Source organism: Lathyrus oleraceus, chromosome 4 (genome assembly GCF_024323335.1).
Source record: "Lathyrus oleraceus cultivar Zhongwan6 chromosome 4, CAAS_Psat_ZW6_1.0, whole genome shotgun sequence".
Taxonomy (NCBI): Eukaryota; Viridiplantae; Streptophyta; class Magnoliopsida; order Fabales; family Fabaceae; genus Lathyrus; species Lathyrus oleraceus.
Window position 1 is genome coordinate 267,424,030 of NC_066582.1, and position 22,491 is coordinate 267,446,520.

Here is a 22,491-nt window from a genome sequence, read left to right on the forward strand (position 1 = left end):
ATACCATATGTACCAAAATTGATAGAGTTATGGCTAATGTGATTTGGTTCAAACAGAACCTAAATACCTTCCTGTATACAATGGACTCTGGTATGTTTGATCATGCAGTTCCCCGCCTCAAAAAAGATATAACTATGAAAACCTCAAATCACATTTTCAAGTTCATGAATAACAACATTAACCTGGATGGTTTCCATTAGAAAGTAAAGCAAAACTGGAACATGCACATGGTTGGTGAGCCCATGAAGGTAATCTAGAACAAACTCAGAAGATTGCAACCAGTGGTGATGAGAAATCTTAATAAGCATGTGACTGAATTCATGGAAAAATTGTTCAGATTAGAAAAGACTTGCAAGATGCTCAGAACAGTCAGAGCAGTGATATATTAAACACCCAGATTATCAACACTGTCAAGAATCTCACAAAGAAGCTCATTGGACTTAATGAGCTTGAAGAGCAGTCCCTCAAGCAAAAATCTAAAATTTAATGGTTAAGACTAAGGGATGGGAACAAGAAGTTATTTTATGCATCCCTCACCAAACCACCATCAAATATTTATGCAAAGAAGGTGGTACCTTAATTGGTAAACATGAAGACATTGAGGAAAAAATCATTGATTTCTATGGCAAGCTGATGGGCAAAGCTGAAATGAACCTTAATGGTTTCGATATTGTTTCTATGAGGAAGGGGAATCAGGTCACTATAGAGCAAAGAAACGATCTCATTATGCATGTTACTGAAACTGAGATAGTGAAGGCCCTGAAATACATTGGTGACAAAAGAGCCCCAGGTTAGGATGGATATGGTTCAAAAATATTTAAAGCTACTTGGAATATTGTCAATAATGATTTCATATCAGTTGTCCAATAATTATTTGTGAAAGGCATAATGCACAAGGTGATCAATGGAACTCTTGCCAATCTTCTCCCCAAAACTCTTGTTGCTAAAGCTATTAGAGATTACAGGCCCATTACTTGTTGCTCCACCATCTATAAGGTCATAAGCTAAGATCTTGTCTATTAGATTGGGAAAAGTCCTCCCATACATTATCAGAAAAAGCCAAGTTGCATTTGTTCCGGGTTAGGAAATTCATGACCATATCTTGCTGGTATGAGCTTATAAAAGGGTACTCTAGGAAAGGTGGAACCCCCAATGGAAGGCTCCAAATGGATATCCATAAAGCATATGACATTGTGGATCATAAGGCTCTTAAGACTATTTTAAAGGAGATAGGATTCCCTAGAAGATTCATTGGCTGGATTATGTTGGCAGTCACCACTGTCACCTACCGATTCAATATCAATGGTGTTCATTCCATGGAGTTGGTTGCTAGAAGAGGGTTGAGACAAGGGGATTCAATATCTCATCTATTGCTTATGATCATAATGGAGTACCTGCAGAGACAATTCAACAAGATTCAATGGGTTCCTGATTTTAACTTCCACTCCAAATGTGAGAAGCTCAAAATCATTAACCTTAGCTTTGCGGACGACTTACTATTGTTCTCAAGAGGTGACACCAAATCTGTGGATCTAATGATGGAGAATTTCGATGAATTCTCTAAGGCCACATGTTTGGTTGTAAACCCTCATAAGTGACAATCTTTGTATGGTCGCGTTGATGATCAGACTAAGAATGATATACAACATATTACCTCACAAGCTGAAGGCAAGCTTCCTTTTAGGTACTTGAGCATCCCCGTTACTGCTAAGAAACTCTCTACTCATCATTATTTGGAGCTTGTTGAAAAGATGGTTAATAAGACCAGACACTGGAGAAATTCCCTCTTAAGCAATGCAGGTAGTACTCAGCTTATTTAGAGTGTCCTGTCTAATATTACCAATTAATGGCTTCAATGTATTCTATTTCCAAAGAAGGTCATTAAGAAGGTTGAAGCATTCTGTCGGTCTTTCCTCTATATAGGCAAAACTAAGGTTTCTCGTAAATCTCCTGTGGCATGGAAAAATGTTTATGAACGAAAGACTTTTAGAGGATTAAACCTCATATCCTTGATAGAATAGAGCAAAGCCTATTTGTCCAAGCTGCTATAGAACATCAACGACAGGGCTGACACTCTATGGCTCAGATGGATCCATACAAATTATTTCAAGAAACGAGAAATGAGGTGTATATCATGTAACTGATCAGTGCTCTTGGATTCTTAGGGTTGTGCTTAACTTGAGAAATGGGGTATATAACACGCAAACGTTGATAAGTTGCCATCAGAACAACAAATTTATCAACATAATGATTTTTTAGGAGCTCAAGGGTGATCGAAACAAGGTTTCCTGGAGGAAATTATTCTATAATAATTTGGATAGACCAAGGGCCTTGTTCATGATGTGGTTGGCTTGCCATGAGAGGCTAGCAACCATGGAGAGGCTCCTGAAACTTAGGCATGATTAATGATGATAATTGTGTCTTCTGTAACCAGAAAGAAAGCTAGGAACACACGTTGTTCACCTGCTTTGGCATGCAGGCTATCTGGAAACATGTAACTACCTAGATTTTGATCAATCATACTTCTAGGGGTTGGAAGAGTAAAGTAGATTGGGTTTTGACTGCTAGCAAAGGCAAGAATTGGCAAGCTAGGCTCCTTAAGATGACCTTTGTAGAAACTATATACGGATGTTGGAATTACAAAAATGAAAAGGTTTATGGGAATAATATTGTGCATACGAGTATAGAAAAAAGAATCATAAATAATATTACTTATAGAAGTTGGGCATAGATAATATTACTTATAGAAGTTGGGCTAGACCTAATATGATAACACACATAGCTAATTTACTATTGGATTAGTTTATCTTTAGATTCCAGGGTTTTTTTTGTTGATTCATTATGGGTTGGATCCCTTTTACGATCGTCTTGTACCTATTGTTTTTTGTCAATTCAATATATTCTCTTTCGAAAACAAATATTAAAAATAAAATAGTTTTTAAAATAATATTTAAATTATTTTTAAAATATTAAAAAAAAATTATAAATTGAAATATTAATTTTAACATCATATATCATAAATATATATTACTGAAAAATAAAATAGTCGAAATAATACCAAAATATTTAAAAAATATTCTTTATAAAATATTGTTCGAAATAATTTTAAACTTATGGGAATTTTTTTTTGAATTTTGATATTAAAAAATTATAGTAAAAAATAAAATACCGAGTAATTGTTTAAACCAATTTATTTATTTATTTAAAATTATTTGTTAAATGTTTTAAACAAAAATATATCATATTTTAAAAAAACTATAACATCGTCAATGTTATGGACAAAAATAAAAGAGATTAATTGCTATGCACTGTCAGTATAAAAAGTTTTACACCGTCAATACATCACAATCATCCGTTTGTATTACTTTTTAAGTGGTTAAATAAAAGTCAAACATTTTAAATAAATCAATGGTTGTGATTAATTGATAGTGTAAAAAAAATTTACACTGTCAGTGAATATCAATTAAATTCAAAATAAAATACTTTTGCAAACAAACTTTAAAATTTGTAAAGAAAGGTATTACTACAAAAACACATTTTCCCTTGGTTGGAAAATAGATTTTACTTTAGTTTCAAATGCGAGATAATGAAGGACGTCATAAAAAATTTACACTTTAACTTTGAATTTATGTAAACCCGAGGGGTAAAGTGTATTACACATGAGTGTGAATCCTAAAAATTGTAATTTTTTGTATTTTATATAAAAACACACAATTTTACTTATCGGTTTTACCAATAACCCATATGAAATATATATATATATATATATATATATATATATATATATATTTTATTGAAATACAAATTTTCATTTTTTTTTATTTAGACCTTCAAGTACAATGAAGAAGAATCCAGAAGTATCTTCATCATCATTCTTGTGAATCTTGAAAAAGAACAAATGTTGAAAGTTGCATATCCATATTTTACAGAATTCTCAATGGATTCTCATTCAATTGATTATGATATATATCAATAACCTTCAAATTATCATTGGTACTTTTTAAAGCCCATTCATTTCTGGTAGGCTTATTATGGACAACATTATTCTCGCATATGAGGCTTTTCACACTCTTACTATAAATAAGAGAAACACTAAAGGGGTTATAGGGCTCAAGGTTTATATGGCGAAGGCCTACAATAGGCTGAAATGGCACTTCATAGAAAAAACCCTAATAGTCATGAGTTTCCCTAACAATATGATACATGTTATTATGAAGTGTGTCACTACTATCTCATTTTCACTTCTTATTAACAAAAATAATCATGATTGGTTTCAACCTAGTGTGGTATAAGATAAGGATATCCTTTCTCCCCTTACTTTGTTATTATATGGGCCAAGGTTTTATCCGGCCTCATAATTAATAGTCAGAATAAGGGTATATATATATATATATATATATATATATATATATATATATATATATATATATATATATATATATATATATATATATACTCGACCGATCCAATCAATCCGGATGTTCCGTTCTAATTTAAAAAATGTGTCCAAATTAAAAATAAAATGCAATTGTAATAATTAAAAATGACGCATCAAAATTATAATTTTATATTGATTTTTTTTTTAATTATAATGACTTTTGATCAATATCATTTTTTATATATTTGGTTTTATCATAACATTTTATTGATTTATTGGATTTTTATTATAGAATTTTTTATGTATTTATATTAATGAAAAAAATTGAACTTTCTAAAATTTCGGGTCTTCTAAAATTTGGGATGTTGTGTTGTAGAGCTTGTTGCTCCTGCCCAGGACCGACCCTGGTAGTGTACGCAACATCAGATAAAACTGCAAGCCCAAAGTAGCGGATAACATTCTTAAAACAAAAACATAATCATAAACTAAAAATATTAATTAAACTAACACAAACGAATGAGTTAAACTAGTTTCTTTATCAGGTTCAATCATGAACTTATTAAATATCATAAGAAGTTCAAACTTGAACAATTAGCATGAACAAAACTTATTAGGGCGGCGTCTAAATAGATCGGTCCATTTGGACCATTACTTGTCAAATATAGAGAATATGGTTCTCACATAATTAACGTTTTGCATGTTGGCAAACCAAACACGCCCTCTAAGCCGGTTCACTTACAATGATACTCAACACTAGTCATCACTCTTGTATTGTCGTAGTTGAGACGACCATTCTCTTTATCTAGTTAGCATTTCAATTCACACATTTAAATTTTGATTTTTCTTTATTATGGTAAATTGTAGCTAGATTAGATTTTATTTTGACTGATTAAAAGTTCACTATTTTGTAGTGTGAACGAGAATGAGAAAAACACATCAATTTGTACAAGTTTATGCACATTATAGTCACGTAACCTCTCAGGGTGTTAAACACCTTACAACGCATCAGAGCGATCCAAACTACATAGGATAAGTTTATGTGTTGAATAGTTTCAAATCATATATTGTGAACATAAATTTAGTGTATGTTAAACATTGGGATTCTATAACCCGAACTGAGAAAAAATACAATTTCGTGAATTTATAAACAAACTTAGTTATGTTGTATGTGTTTGAATTCAATAATATGAATATTTAACAAATGCATTTTATACATTTCCATTCTATAATTTGTACACATTTCTTATAATAAAATATATGTTTTGATTATATTTATATTTGTATTTTACCAAAACATCACCAGATTAAGTCAATGAACGATAATAAGAAGATAAAATGAACAACCTTGAAATTCTGGTATCAGATATAAGATGTCGAAGGTAATGTCACGACACTAATATATGTTAACACAAACAGGATAAAGATACAAAATGGTAAAGCAAATGACACAAGCAATTGTTAACCCAGTTCGGTGCAACTCACCTACGTCTCGGGGCTACCAAGTCAGGAAGGAAATTCACTAAAATAGAATCAGTTTAAAGACTCTCCGTACACTTCAACAAGTTATAGTCTTTCTCACCTAATCTCTACCGGTGCAATTTCTACCTAAGCACTCTTAGATATGAGAACCCACTCACTTCCCTACAATCACACATGTGATCTTAAACAACAATCCCTTGAGAAAAAAAACACTTTTCAATAACACACTCTTGATTTTACTTCATAGTTTCAATCAAGAAGACAAACACTTGATCTTGCTTCACAGCTTTGATTAAGTAGACACACACTTGATCTTGCTTCACAACTTTGATCAAGTAGACACACACTCTTGCTTAACAACTTTAGAGTGACAAATTACAACCACAAATCAATCCAATTCAATCATCAAAAGATGACTTGAATGGCTTATAAGTTTCACGACTAAACAGACACAAACCCTAGCTCTCTCTCTATATTTCGCTCAGTATTGGTTGTGTTGTAAAACAGGTTTTCTAAGTCCCTTTTTATAGAAGCTTTCAGCTGGGCTTGGACATCTTGAAAACCCTAAATCTATTTTCCAATTAAATCTTTTCATAACAGCTGGTTAGATCTCCTTGGAAAATAAGTAAATCAGGTTGTAATCCATGATTGAATGCGCCTGCAAATCAGATCTTCAATCATACATAGATTGCCATTAATTGTGCAATCACAAAACACCAGACATTCATACTGAATGTTCTGTGTACAGGATGTCATGACATCTGGTCTGACATCCTGGAAAAATCCTGCATAATTCCATAATTCCTTTTATAACTTCCAGCTGGTACACAAACATCAGATGCCATGTCATTATGTGATTCTGAAACAATCCTGCATGATCATGTTCTTGAACTCCAGCAGGTACACATCATCAGATGCCATGTCATTATGTCATTCTGAAACAATCCTGCATGATCATGTTCTTGAACTCCAGCATGTACATATGATATCTCATGTTAAGACATCACACATAACATCTTGTGAACACTCTTTGTTTTACCAAAATTGCTGCCAACACTTAGAACCAACAAAGTCCCCCTTTGGCAAATTTTGGCTAAAACATATATCTGTCCTTTTTGTTCACAAGAAAACTATCAGCAGTTAAACAACAGTTTAAACAACAGCAGAAGCAAACACAATTACTAGATATAGCTACTATTAATACACACATGCACAAGGGTACTTCTTCTCCCCCTAAATTTGTGCAACAGAAATAGAATTACTAGTTATGGATGCAACTAGTAAGACACACAAATGCACAAGGGTACTACTTCTCCCCCTAAATCTGTGCATTCATCTCCTTTGATAATAACCACACCTATAACCACAACACCTGTAACAATCAGAATGTCCACCACCTGTGCACCACCACATCAGACATCCCCTTTGACATCTGTAAACAGAACAACATTCTATTTAACAATAGCTGTCCAGCCACATACATCTCCTCCTCACAGCTTCGCAACTGCTTCCACATCAACACTTCTCCCCCTTTTTAATCAAAATTGACCAAAGGTGATCAATTAGACAAAATAAATGTCAATTAGCCTAGAAGAGAATGTCAGATCAGATGTTATAACATTAAGAATGTTAAAACATAATAGTTAGGAAGTACAAACCATCATCATACACAACTGTGATAACTGAGATAATGAACAAATCCAAGGAACTCATTAACAGCCCAAAATATTACACACAGGCATCAATGAGGACTGCCACAAATTACACATAATTCAAAAAACAGTAAAAACTTCAGCATCCAAACATCAACAACACATCTCCAGCCACACTAGAATAATCTTCACCACAACACACCTCACACAGTCAGAAATATCCTCTGGGATAATAATCACAAACTCCTTTGTTTGCTATAGGTTCTCATGAACACAGATCCCCAACTTCCCCCTTAAACATTCAAATTGATTGACATCCAAAGCTTTAATGAAAATGTCAGCTAATTGCTTTTCAGTAGTAACATGCTCCAGAGCTATGATCTTCTCTTCTACAAGTTCTCTAATGAAGTGATGACGAATGTCAATGTGCTTTGTCCTGCTATGCTGAATAGGATTTTTGGAAATATTTATAGCACTCAGGTTGTCACAGTATAATGTCATGACTTCTTGCGTGACATTGTATTCAGACAACATTTGCTTCATCCAGACCAGTTGAGAACAACTACTCCCAACTGCTATGTATTCAACTTCAGCAGTGGATAGAGATACACAGTTTTGTTTCTTGCTGAACCATGAAATCAGATTGTTCCCCAAAAAGAAGCATCCTCCAGATGTGCTCTTTCTATCATCAACACTTCCAGCCCAGTCAGCATCACAGTAACCAGTCAGCATAGATCCAGATCCATGAGTATACAACATCCCATAGTCACTGGTGCCATTGACATATTTCAATATTCTCTTCACTTGGTTTATGTGACTGACTTTTGGTTCAGCTTGATACCTAGCACAAACACCTACAACAAATGCAATGTCAGGTATGCTTGTTGTGAGATATAGCAGACTACCTATCATGCTTCTGTATAAACTCTGATCTACACTGACACCACTTTCATCTTTGGAAATTTTCACATGAGTAGGAGCAGGTGTCCTTTTATGGATTGCATTTTCCATGCCAAACTTCTTCACAATGTTCTTGGCATACTTGCTTTGAGATAGAAAGATAGAGTCTTCGATCTGTTTGACTTGTAGCCGAAGAAAGTAGGCCAGCTCTCCAACCAGGCTCATCTCAAACTCAGATTGCATTTGTCTAACAAAATGTTCAACCATCTGATCTGACGTCCCCCCAAATACAATGTCATCTACATATATTTGTGCCACCATGAGCTTCCCTCCTTCATTCTTCACAAATAGAGTTTTTTCAATACCTCTTTTCCTGTATCCATTGTCAGTGAGGAACACTGTGAGTCTCTCATACCAAGCCCTGGGAGCTTGCTTCAACCCCTAGAGGGCTTTCTTCAATCTGTACACATGTTGTGGAAGATTTGGATCTGTGAATCCTTTAGGCTGTTCAACATATACTTCTTCATTTAAGTAGCCATTTAGGAAGGCACTTTTTACATCCATTTGAAACAGTTTGAATTTCAGAATACATGCCACTCCAAGCAACAATCTAATGGACTCAAGGCGAGCTACAGGAGCAAATGTTTCATCAAAGTCTACTCCTTCAACTTGAGTATATCCTTGAGCTACTAATCTAGCTTTGTTTTTAGTAACAACCCCTTGTTCATCAGATTTATTCTTATATACCCACTTTGTACCTATGACATTTACTCCTTCAGGTCTAGGAACCAATTCCCATACTTCATTCCTCTTGAATTGGCCTAACTCCTCCTGCATGGCATTGATCCAGAACTCATCAGTCAAGGCTTTGTGACATTTCTGGGAAATCCAGCCTACCCATTCCCTTGATTTCACCCTTTGAACCATCACCAAAGGTAACATAACTCATGGCATGAGGGTGAAGTTCAGTTAGCAAATTTTTGTTCCCAGTCATATGTCTGGAGCAACCACAGTCAAAATACCAATCTTCTTTGGTTGAAACTCTGAAGGAAGTGTGAGCTATTAGACTTGTAACCTTTGTCTTAGGAACCCATTGCTTTTTTTTGACAGTCATGTGATGCTTGGATCTTGATTGGTATTGAGACTGAACAGGGCTAGGATAACCATATAGCTTATAGCAGAAGGGCTTCAGGTGGCCAAATTTTCCACATTATTGGCATCTCCATCTTTGATGTTTCCCTTTCTGCTATTGTGACATCTGATGTAACATCTCAGGTTTGCTTTTAACATGGCTGCACTTAGGTTTGAATTTTGGTTTGCAATCAGTGTAACTGCACTCAGCCTTGAATCCAATGCCAGATTTGTTTCCTGTTATTTGGCCAGTCTGGAGAATCTTGTCTAAGATGGAAGATCCATTGTTAAGCATTCTTACATACTTAGTCATCTCATCTAGTTTAGAATTCAAGAGTACAGCTTCAGTCTTCAATTTTGAGATGGTTTCCACATACTCTTCCTTTTCATTTTCCAGTTGAGCTATCAGTTTCTTCTGGCTTTCAACTTGTTTGCACATTCCTGCACTTTTGTGGTACAACTCTTTGTAGGTAGTGGCCAGCTCTTCAAAGGTTCTTTCATCATCAATTGACTCTTCCTCAGACCCCCATCTTCCTGTCAATGCAGTCACATGGTTTGTAGCTTCTTCTGTTTCACTTCCATCAGACCAAGGGGCAACAAGACTCCTCTTTTGTTTCTTGAGGTAGGTCCCACATTCAGTTTTAATATGACCATACCCATTACACTCATAGCACTGAACTTCTTTGGGCTTTTCTTCAGACTTTGTTTTCTTACCAAAGCTGTTGGATTTACTGATGTCAGGTGCAATGTTCTTGACATTGCCCTTTGCTCTCACATCTACCTTTTTAATCAGTCTGTTGAACTGTCTTCCCAGCATTGCTATTTCATTTGCCAGATCTTCATCAATATCTTGACCACCTTCCTCATCTTCCTCTTCAGTGTTTGACATGAATACTATGCTCTTGGCTTTCTTTTCAGCTCCATTACATATTCCCATCTCAAATGTTTGGAGGGATCCAATTAGCTCATCAACTCTCATATTTGAGATGTCTTGAGATTCTTCTATGGCTGTTACTTTCATAGCAAATCTCTTGGGGAGTGATCTGAGTATTTTTCTTACTAACTTTTCATCTGACATCTTCTCTCCCAAAGCTCCAGAGGCATTGGCAATTTCAAGGATACTCATGTAAAATTCATGAATATTTCATCTTCTTTCATCCTTAAGTTTTCTGAAATTCTAGTTATCAGACTTTAGATGTCACACAGGTTGTTATGACATCCAATTCTGCACAGACAAGAATTATGCAGAACTTAACAGTAAGTGCAGTAAATAACACAAGTAATTATTTACCCAGTTCAGTCCGACATGACCTACATCTGGGGGCTACCAAGCCAGGGAGGAAATCCACTATCAGTAGTATTAATTCAAAGCTAAACTCACCCGTTTACAACTTGTCACTTAATCCCTACCCAATGCAATTTCAATCTTACTCTAAGATCAGAGTTCCTACTCACTCCCCCTCAATCACCTCAGTGATTACTACCTTTAATCAATATTAAAGATAACTTTGATGTCACACTTCAAACAACTCTTGATTGTGCTTAACAGCTTTAATCAAGATACACAGCACTCACGCTTAAAAGCTTTGAGCGACACAACACTTACAACTCAATGAACACCCTATACCAAAACAATCATCAACGTGATAATGGCTTGGCTTACAAGATATGTCTAATACAAGACTCACAAAAATACAGCAGTGAAGTATGATGGACACACTTAATCTTCACGCCTCAAAATCCCCAAAACTGAATGAAGGAACGCCTTCCTTTTATATTGCAGTACCTGGGCTTTTGCACTTGTATTCTCCTGAATTTAAGGTCACGCGAGTTCCCATAAATTCAATATCTAGGTTACTAACAAATAGGCTATTTGTTAGGTTCATTAAATGTAGCTTGGTTGTTGATTTCCTGGTTTTTCGCTAAGCTGTTGAATTCCTGAAGAATAGCCTAAGAAAAAGCTGAAACAGAAAACTGAACAACCTACAATATAGCATATGCTATCAGGAATGAATGTCACGACATTCAGCTTGACATCAAGGATCATATGCTGAGTCTGTTTTTCCAGAAAACAGACTGTACAATTTTGCTGACCTGTACATGACCAAAATGACCATACTACAGTAACAACTTACATTAATAAATGTCAAAGTATCCAATTTGACATTTACACATTTGGCCTTAAGTTAGTTCTGTTATCCTCTTGGAGAACAAACTAAGAAACATACTGAAGAGTAGCAGAACACCACTCTGTCTATTATTCAGTATATACTGTCCATGATGAATGTCATAACATCCAGTTTGACATTCATACAGTATGCCTTATGCCAGGTCTGGTTTTTCCTTGATAACCAGACTGCAAATGAATACTGAGCTCTAACAGAACACCAACTGTTCTATTCCTCAGTATCTGCTGACAGGGATGAATGTCACAGTATCCAGTTTGACATTCAATAAATCCTGTATTAGCTAATCCTGCAGTAACTACTCAAGTGTGTCATAACACCAGTCAAGACATCAGAGTACAGTTAGATATTCTAACCTACAATGCAGTCACACATACACACCATGTCATGACATCAGTCAAGACATTAGAATCCAGCCAGTGTTTTACCATATAATGCAGCCAATCAAACACCTACAAACTCCCCCTTTGGCAAATTTTTGGCTAAAACACTTTGATCCCCATAACAGAGTTCATAGCAGCGGAATCACACATCTAGCAGGAAATAAACCTAGCTAATACACTCAGAGTGGCAACACACTCACATACATGGAAGTTAAGTGAAACTTCACATTACAGCACACATAAAGAAGTTAAATAAAAACTTCAACACACATCAGCTGCTGCAGGTGGGGGGGGAATCTTCGAATCTGTCATGAACGTCTGTTTTCACAGACCAATCTGTTGTCTGGGGTATCACCTGTTACTCCCCCTTTTTGTCACAAATGTTTCCAAAGCCAACAACATAACCAGAAAAAATGACAGACTTACAGACTTGGTTTTACTTCACAGTTTCAACCAAGTTAGTACCCACTTGATCTTGCTTCACAGCTTTGATCAAGTAATCACCCACTTTTGCTTTACTGTAGGTACAACCATATCAGATGCCATGACTTTGTTTCTGACATCCAGAACCACTCCTGCATGAACATCGTCCTTGAATTCCTGCAGGTGCATAGGTCTTCTCACGTTAGGGTGTCTCCTTACCCTCTTGTTGCCACACTTGTTGCAAGTGGTAAAGCTATGATCTGTTGACCAATCAGAACATAGTTCCAATAAATACATTCCAAACATCAGTGATTGCTATAAGGTCTCAGAGAGACATATTCCCAATTTGCCCCTTAAGTTTTCAAACTGAGTAGCATCCAGAGCCTTTGTAAATATGTCAGCCAGTTGAAGTTCAGTGGCTACATGTTCCAAAGTAATCACCTTGTCTTCCACCAGATCTCTGATGAAGTGGTGTCTAGTGTCAATATGTTTGGTCCTGCTGTGTTGGATGGGATTCTTGGAGATATTGATGGCACTGAGATTATCACAGAACAATATCATGACATTTTGAGTGACATTGTACTCAGTGAGCATTTGTTTCATCCAAACCAGTTGGGAACAGCTGCTTCCAGCAGCTATGTATTCAGCCTCTGCAGTGGACAGAGATACACAATTCTGCTTCTTGCTGAACCAAGATATGAGATTGTCTCCCAAGAAGAAACATCCTCCTGATGTGCTTTTTCTGTCATCAGCACTCCCAGCCCAGTCAGCATCACAGTACCCAGATAGGACAGGCTCAGACCCATGTGAGTACAGCATTCCATAGTCACAAGTCCCATTGATGTACTTGAGAATCCTTTTGACTTGATTCAAGTGGCTCATCTTAGGCTCTGCTTGGTATCTCGCACACACTCCAACTGCATAAGAGATGTCAGGTCTACTTGCAGTTAGATATAGTAGACTGCCTATCATGCTTCTATACAAGCATTGAGCAACACTAGGCCCTCCATCATCTTTGGTTAACTTCAGATGAGTAGGAGCAGGAGTCCTTTTGTGCCTAGCATTATCCATACCAAACTTCTTAACGATGTTTTTGGCATACTTGCTTTGGGAGAGGAACATAGAGTCCTCCATTTGGTTGACTTGCATTCCAAGAAAGTAGGTTAGTTCCCCAACCAGACTCATTTCAAACTCAGATTGCATCTGTTGAACAAAATGTGATACCATTTGTTCTGACATACCACCAAAGACTATATCATCCACATAGATTTGAGCAATCATGATTTTGCCGTCTTCATCCTTCACGAACAAGGTTTTATCTATTCCACCTTTTCTGTATCCATTTGAGGTCAGAAATTCGGTCAACCTTTCATACCATGCTCTAGGTGCTTATTTCAACCCATACAAGGCTTTCCTCAACTTGTATACATGCTTAGGTTGGTTAGGATCACAGAACCCTTTAGGTTGTTCCACATAGACTTCTTCATTCAAGTAGCCATTCAAGAATGCACTCTTCACATCCATTTGGAATAGTTTAAACTTCAGAATGCATGCTACCCCTAACAACAATCTGATGGACTCAAGCCTAGCCACAGGAGCAAATGTCTCATCAAAATCAACCGCTTCAACTTGAGTGTATCCTTGAGCTACTAGTCTTGCTTTATTCCTAAAAATTACTCCTTTCTCATCAGATTTATTTTTGTAGATCCACTTGGTACCAATGATGTTGGTCCCTTCAGGTCTTGGAACTAGCTCCCATACTTCATTCCTTTTGAACTGCTCAAGTTCCTCTTGCATGGCATTGATCCAGTACTCGTCAGTCAGGGCTTCTTTCACATTCTTTGGTTCAACCTTGGATACAAAGCAGGAATTTGAGCTTATTCCCCATGACCTGGTAGTCACACCACTATTAGGATCCCCTATGATAAGATCCTTAGGGTGGTCTTTCTGAATTCTGATAGATGGCATTTTGGTGGTTGCATCTACTTCACATTCAGGAGGAGGTTCCTGTACTTCTTCAGACTTGACTGGAATGTCAGTTGAACTGTCAAGGAATGTTTCAACATCCTCTATAACATCGATCCCTTCCTCTTTATCATCCATAATAACATTTATGGATTCCATCAGGACATTGGTCCTGTAGTTGAACACTCTGTAGGCTCTGCTGTTAGTGGAGTATCCTAGAAATATACCTTCATCACTTTTGGGATCCAGCTTCCTTCTCTGTTCACGATCTGTGAGAATGTAGCATTTACTTCCAAAGATATGAAAGTACTTCACTGTGGGTTTTCTGCCTTTCCATATTTCATATAGAGTGGAGGAGGTTCCTTTTCTCAAGGTGACTCTGTTGTGAACATAGCACGCGATATTCATTGCTTCAGCCCAAAAGTGCATGGGGAGCTTCTTTGCATGAATCATTGCTCTGGCAGATTCTTGAATAGTTCTATTTTTTCTTTCAACTATCCCATTCTGCTGGGGAGTTATAGGGGAGGAGAACTCATGACTTATTCCTTCAGACGAGCAAAACTCATCAAACTTGGAATTCTTGAACTCCGTACCATGATCACTCCTAATCCGGACCACACAACTGTCCTTTTCCCTTTGAAGTCTGATGCATAGGTCTTTGAAGACATCAAATGTATCTGACTTCTCTCTGATGAAGCTTATCCATGTGTATCTGGAATGGTCATCAACCACCACGTAGGCATATCTCTTCCCACCAAGACTTTCAACCTGCATAAGTCCCATTAAGTCCATATGCAACAGTTCCAGAACTCTGGAAGTTGTAGGATGTCCCAGCTTCGGATGTGACATCTTGGTTTGCTTGCCCACCTGGCATTCTCCACAGACTCTTCCTTCATCAATAAGCAGCTTTGGGATCCCTCTGACTGCTTCCTTGGATATAATCTTCTTCATTCCCCGTAAGTGGAGATATCCAAGTCGTCTATGCCACAGCTTCACCTCCTGTTCTTCCTTGGCTGAGGAGCATATTGTGGAAAAGTTAGAGACTTTAGGTTCCCATAGATAACAGTTATCTTTGGACCTGGTTCCTCTCATAACTTCCTGATTGTCACCATTTGTCACAATACACAGCTCCTTAGTAAACTGAACATAGAATCCTTGATCACACAGCTGGCTTATGCTGATGAGATTTGCAGTTAGTCCTCTTACTAACAGTACATTATTCAGTTTTGGAACTCCAGAGCAGTCCAGCTTTCCCACACCTTTTATTTTTCCTTTGGCACCATCACCAAAGGTCACATAGCTGGTAGTGTGAGGTTGAATATCCACCAGTAGATTTTCCATACTAGTCATATGTCTTGAGCATCCACTGTCAAAGTACCAGTCTTCTCTGGTAGAAGCCCTTAGAGCTGTGTGTGCTAACCTAGCATACCATTGTTGCTTCTTGCTGGGGACATAGCGCTTATATGTCTTATGCTTAGGCCTGACATGCGAGGCTTGGTTAGGGAAACCATGAATCCAGTAGCAGAAGGCTTTGATATGTCCAAGCCTACCACAGTGGTGACACCTCCACTCCTGGTATTTCCTCTTCTGATGATTATTCATCCTAGTTCCTCGGTGTTGAGACATTGGCTTTGACTTCCGCTTGAACTTCTGAACTTTAGCCTTTGGGCGTTTGTGTTCAGCTGAGGATCTTTTCCCAAATCCTAGGCCAGATTTGGTTCCAGACTTCTGTCCCACCTTTAGAATTTCTTCCAAGGTGTCAGTTCCCTTGTTCATCATTCTGATGGATTTAGTCATCTGATTCAGCTTGGAGGTCAGCAAGGCTATCTCACCATTTAGACCCTCTATGGCTGTCAGATGCTTCTGTCTCTCATCTTATAGTTCCTTGATGAGTTTCTTCTGCTTTTCTCCTTGTGCACGGACTTCTGCACTGGTGGTACACAGCTTCTTATAGGCTGCAGCAAGTTCATCAAAGGTCAGTTCATTTGCACTTGAGTCATCATCAGAAGCACAAACACTGGTTAGTGCAGTGACATGTTTGGCAGATTCTCCTTCAGATTCACTTTCAGAATCTCCTTCAGACCATGTGATAGTTAGCCCCTTCTTTTGCATCTTGAGATAGGTAGGACATTCAGCTCTGACGTGTCCATACCCTTCACAACCATGACACTGGATTCCCTTGCCTTGGTTGAACTTTTCTTCAGAAGTTGATCTTTTCCTGATGTCAGATTGGATGTTCTTGACATTAGGTCTCCCTCTTTGATCAATCTTCTTCACGAACTTGTTGAACTGTCTCCCAAGCATGGCTAAAGCTTCTGATATACTTTCATCACCTTCAGTATATCCTGCTTCTGACTCCTCTTCAGCATTAGATACAAAAGCTATGCTTTTGTTCTTCTTTTCAGCATTCTCACACAAGCCCATTTCAAAGGTTTGGAGAGAACCAATGAGCTCATCCACCTTCATATTGCAGATGTCCTGCGCCTCCTCTATGGCTGTGACCTTCATAGCAAATCTCTTAGGCAAGGACCTGAGAATCTTTCTTACAAGTTTCTCTTCAGCCATTTTCTCACCTAGTCCACCAGAGGTGTTTGCAATTTCAAGAATATTCATGTGAAAGTCATGAATAGTCTCATCCTCTTTCATCCTCAGATTTTCAAACTTGGTGGTCAGCATCTGAAGTTTGGACATCTTCACCTTGGAAGTACCTTCATGAGTTACCTTGAGGGTATCCCAAACTTCCTTAGCTAGTTCACAGTGGTGCACCAGCCTGAAGATGTTCTTACTGATTCCATTGAACAATGCATTCAAGGCCTTGGAGTTTCCAAGAGCTAATGCCTCTTGCTCCTTGTCCCACTCTTCTTCAGGAATCTGCACACTGACTCCATCTTCACCTGTCTTCGTTGGATGTTCCCATCCTTTGTTGACCGCTCTCCAGACTTTGCTATCTAGAGACCTTAAGAAGGCTATCATACGAGGCTTCCAGTCATCATAATTAGAGCCATCCAACATGGGTGGTCTATTTGAGTGTCCTATATCCTTGTCCATTGTACTAGAAAGTAACTTCCCTAGATCTCACCCAGAAATTCACAGGCAGGGTGCCTGCTCTGATGCCAATTGAAATTCTAGTTATCAGACTTTAGATGTCACACGGGTTGTTATGACATCCAATTCTGCACAGACAAGAATTATGCAGAACTTAACAGTAAGTGCAGTAAATAACACAAGTAATTGTTTACCCAGTTCAGTCCGACATGACCTACATCTGGGGGCTACCAAGCCAGGGAGGAAATCCACTATCAGTGGTATTAATTCAAAGCTAAACTCACCCGTTTACAACTTGTCACTTAATCCCTACCCAATGCAATTTTAATCTTACTCTAAGATCAGAGTTCCTACTCACTCCCCCTCAATCACCTCAGTGATTACTAACTTTAATCAATATTAAAGACAACTTTGAAGTCACACTTCAAACAACTCTTGATTGTGCTTAACAGCTTTAATCAAGATACACAGCACTCACGCTTAAAAGCTTTGAGCGACACAACACTTACAACTCAATGAACACCCTATACCAAAGCAATCATCAACGTGATAATGGCTTGGCTTACAAGATATGTCTAATACAAGACTCACAAAAATACAGCAGTGAAGTATGATGGACACACTTAATCTTCACGCCTCAAAATCCCCAAAACTGAATGAAGGAACGCCTTCCTTTTATATTGCAGTACCTGGGCTTTTGCACTTGTATTCTCCTGAATTTAAGGTCACGCGAGTTCCCATAAATTCAATATCTAGGTTACTAACAAATAGGCTATTTGTTAGGTTCATTAAATGTAGCTTGGTTGTTGATTTCCTGGTTTTTCTCTAAGCTGTTGAATTCCTGAAGAATAGCCTAAGAAAAAGCTGAAACAGAAAATTGAACAACCTACAATATAGCATATGTTGTCAGGAATGAATGTCACGACATTCAGCTTGACATCAAGGATCATATGCTGAGTCTGTTTTTCCAGAAAACAGACTGTACAATTTTGCTGACCTGTACATGACCAAAATGACCATACTACAGTAACAACTTACATTAATAAATGTCAAAGTATCCAATTTGACATTTACACATTTGGCCTTAAGTTAGTTCTGTTATCCTCTTGGAGAACAAACTAAGAAACATACTGAAGTGTAGCAGAACACCACTCTGTCTATTATTCAGTATATACTGTCCATGATGAATGTCATAACATCCAGTTTGACATTCATACAGTAGGCCTTATGCCATGTCTGGTTTTTCCTTGATAACCAGACTGCAAATGAATACTGAGCTCTAACAGAACACCAACTGTTCTATTCCTCAGTATCTGCTGACAGGGATGAATGTCACAGTATCCAGTTTGACATTCAATAAATCCTGTATTAGCTAATCCTGCAGTAACTACTCAAGTGTGTCATAACATCAGTCAAGACATCAGAGTACAGTTAGATATTCTAACCTACAATGCAGTCACACATACACACCATGTCATGACATCAGTCAAGACATTAGAATCCAGCCAGTGTTTTACCATATAATGCAGCCAATCAAACACCTACATTTTTAAACTTGGTGGTGAGCAGCTGTAGTCTAGACATTTTCACTCTAGACGTGCCTTCATGGGTGGTTTTGAGAATGTCCCAAGCATCTTTAGCTACTTCACAATTGTTCACTAATCTGAAGATGTTCTTGTCTACTCCATTGAAGATGACATTCAATGCTTTAGAATTTCCAAGGGCTAGGTCATCCTCCTCCTTGGACCATTGTTCTTCAGGCTTTTTCTCAGCAGTGGCTTCTCCTTCGTTAGTAACTACAGGGTGCACCTAGCCTGTTAACACATCCTTCCAAGCCTTGTTATCAAGATATTTTAGAAAGGCTACCATTCGGGGTTTCCAATAGTCGTAGTTAGAACCATCCAAAATTGGTGGCCTGTGAACAAATCCTCTATCTCTCTCCATTGTACCAGAAAGTGTTGTCCCTAGATCTCACCCAGAACCAGAGCAGGATGCCTGCTCTGATACCAATTGAAATTCTGGTATCAGATATAAGATGTCGAAGGTAATGTCATGACACTAATATCTGTTAACACAAACAAGATAAAGATACAGAATGGTAAAGCAAATGACACAAGCAATTGTTAACCCAGTTCAGTGCAACTCACCTACGTCTGGGGGCTACCAAGCCAGGAAGGAAATTCACTAAAATAGAATCAGTTCAAAGACTCTCCGTACACTTCAACAAGTTACAGTCTTTCTCACCTAATCTCTACCCGTGCAATTTCTACCTAAGAACTCTTAGATATGAGAACCCACTTGTAACACCCTTCTAAATACCCCAAAATATTTAATTAAAATATATAACATATCAAATCAGAGTAATTATGCCCCGAAGGGTGTCACACAATCATTTCACCACAATTATCAAAATGTCCTGTCATGCTCATTTATTAAATCAAAATAAGGTTCTTTTGCATAATTCGCAGCGGAATAAAATCTAGCATCAAGGTAAAGCATGTAACACGATACATGTAAATCATTCAACAACCAATATCAATTAATTAAAACATCCCCTCCCGATGTTACATCTATCAGAGCATGACCCGCTAAAGACGACATTAGACTCCAAAGAATAGCTTCTACTCAACTCACTGCTTGTTACCTGAAAAATAGCTGTAAGGGTGAGTTCCTCAATCAATGTAATAGGCATTATACAACATTATGTAATGTTAAGTAAATAACGCAACAATTCACCCTAACCAGACTACACCCTCAATAACGGCAGTGTTAACTCCAACATCATACTCAACAATAATATATATCATATGTATAATTTTTCAAACCATATTCAACATCACAACACAACACAACGATTTACTCACTAATTCCTCACAATGGGAATTAGCTACAGCCCCACAGGCTATGCCATGCATTCACTATGTAATGAGACTCCATGAAATGCGGTACCGACTCTTCTTGAACATACAGTTCAAGCTCACCGATCCCTCCGGATACGGCTACTAAGCTCACTAGTCCCACTCATTGAGATCTAATGACTCACTCACTAATTCCTCAAAATGGAAATTAGCTACAGCCCCGAAGGCTAGACTATGCAAGCTAATCATCTAGCATGCAAACATCAACAACAATTACCACAACAATTCACTCACTAATTCCTCACAATGGGAATTAGCTACAGCCCCGAAGGCTATGCTATACACGCTAATCACCTAGCAATGCAGCATCAACAATAATTCACAACGGACATAAGCTTACACTCTAAGCCATACAACAGTCCATTCACAACACAGGCAATATATATACATTCACATCATTAGGCATGCCATCATACATCGATCAACACATCATTATCATGTAAGTCAATTAAACACCGTATTAGCACTCTCTACTAATACCTATACGGCTCACAACAGCGGAATACAATCCCTATTACATCACGTGCCAACATAGGCCAGCTCTCAATTATGTACACAACATTAACATATCCATTTTTCCACTCTGCAACATACGATATCCAGTTTCGATGATGACAAAACCATTATGCACGTCCATGAACAAAGAATGAAGGCTTTTGAGTCGACTATAGGGGTCAGCTCAAAGCTCGCGATCGGCGCAAAGGCTCTGCTCAACTGGAGGGAGTCAGCGCAAACACCCTTTGCGTCGACGCATAGGGTCGACGTTTAAGTCACGGGTCGGCGAAAAATTGCCTTGCGTCGACGCATGCAGTCGGCGCATGCCCCACGGGTCAGCGCACGCCGACTCTATGGTCGACCGTTCGCGCGCAGACTCAGATTTTTCTGAGTTATTCCAAGTTCCGTCAGCTTAATGCATATCAGGTTTTCCGGCCGCTCCCGCATCTAAAACCCTTTCTACAAAAACCCAATTTGTCTCATAAATTGGTAGTGCCGATTCAAGTTTTTAATTGGGATCCGTGCCATAGTCTAACATTTACGACTCGCACAACTATCGATTCAATTTACAGTTTTTAACACAGTTTATCCGACATCAATTTCAGCATATACAGTCCCAATTAGGGTTAAATCGACGGCTTATCACTACCCATTACATATTATCCCATAATACCCATTAATCGACGATAAACCCCCCTTACCTGAGATAATCCGGCAATTCTTTGAGTTCAAGCTCTTCCTCTTCTCCAACTTTCTTCCTCTTGCTCTGCCTCTTCCCTTTTCCTCTTCTCTGCAGTTTCTCTGTTTTCACGTGAAAACACTTCTTTACCAAATGGGATTCTCTTTCCTCATTTCACACTTATATATTTTCCAATAATAATTATTATTCCAAAATAATTAAAATAATCCAATAATAATAATCTAATTATTTAATTAAATTAATAATATACTATTAATTCAATTTAAATAATTATTTTATTTTATTGGGGTGTTACACCACTCACTTCCCTACAATCATACCTGTGATCTTAAACAACAATCCCTTGAGAAAAGAAAACACTTTTCAATAACACACTCTTGATTTTACTTCACAGTTTCAATCAAGAAGACCCACACTTGATCTTGCTTCACATCTTTGATCAAGTAGACACACACTTGATCTTGCTTCACAGCTTTGATCAAGTAGACACACACTCTTGCTTAATAGCTTTAGAGTGACAAATTACAACCACAAATCAGTCCAATTCAATCATCAAAAGATGACTTGAATGGCTTACAAGTCTCACGACTAAAGAGACACAAACCCTAGCTCTCTCTCTATATTTCACTCAGTATTGGTTATGTTGTAAAACAGGTTTTCTAAGTCCCTTTTTATAGAAGCTTTCAGCTGGGCTTGGAAATCTTGAAAACCCTAAATCTATTTTCCAATTAAATCTTTTCATAACAGCTGGTTAGATCTCCTTGGAAAATAAGTAAATCAGGTTGTAATCCATGATTGAATGCGCCTGCAAATCAGATCTTCAATCATACATAGAT

At 37.6% G+C, this 22,491-nt stretch overlaps 1 protein-coding gene across 1 annotated transcript; it reads left to right on the top strand.

Moving 5' to 3' along the window:
• The first annotated feature begins 486 nt into the window (after window positions 1-486).
• On the top strand, window positions 487-1,598 carry LOC127137006 (uncharacterized). Its single transcript, XM_051063506.1, has 2 exons — window positions 487-790; window positions 1,024-1,598. The coding sequence occupies exons 1-2, from the start codon at window positions 487-489 to the stop codon at window positions 1,596-1,598; spliced, it is 879 nt and encodes a 292-aa protein (XP_050919463.1).
• Window positions 1,599-22,491: the final 20,893 nt, after the last annotated feature.

Excerpts from the sequence above, each read along its gene's own strand:
- LOC127137006 (XM_051063506.1), top strand. The coding sequence starts at position 487 with ATGGTTAAGACTAAGGGATGGGAACAAGAAGTTATTTTATGCATCCCT. Across the intron at positions 791-1,023 it reads TGGTGACAAAAGAGCCCCAG|ATTGGGAAAAGTCCTCCCAT; the intron begins GTTAGGATGGAT and ends CTTGTCTATTAG.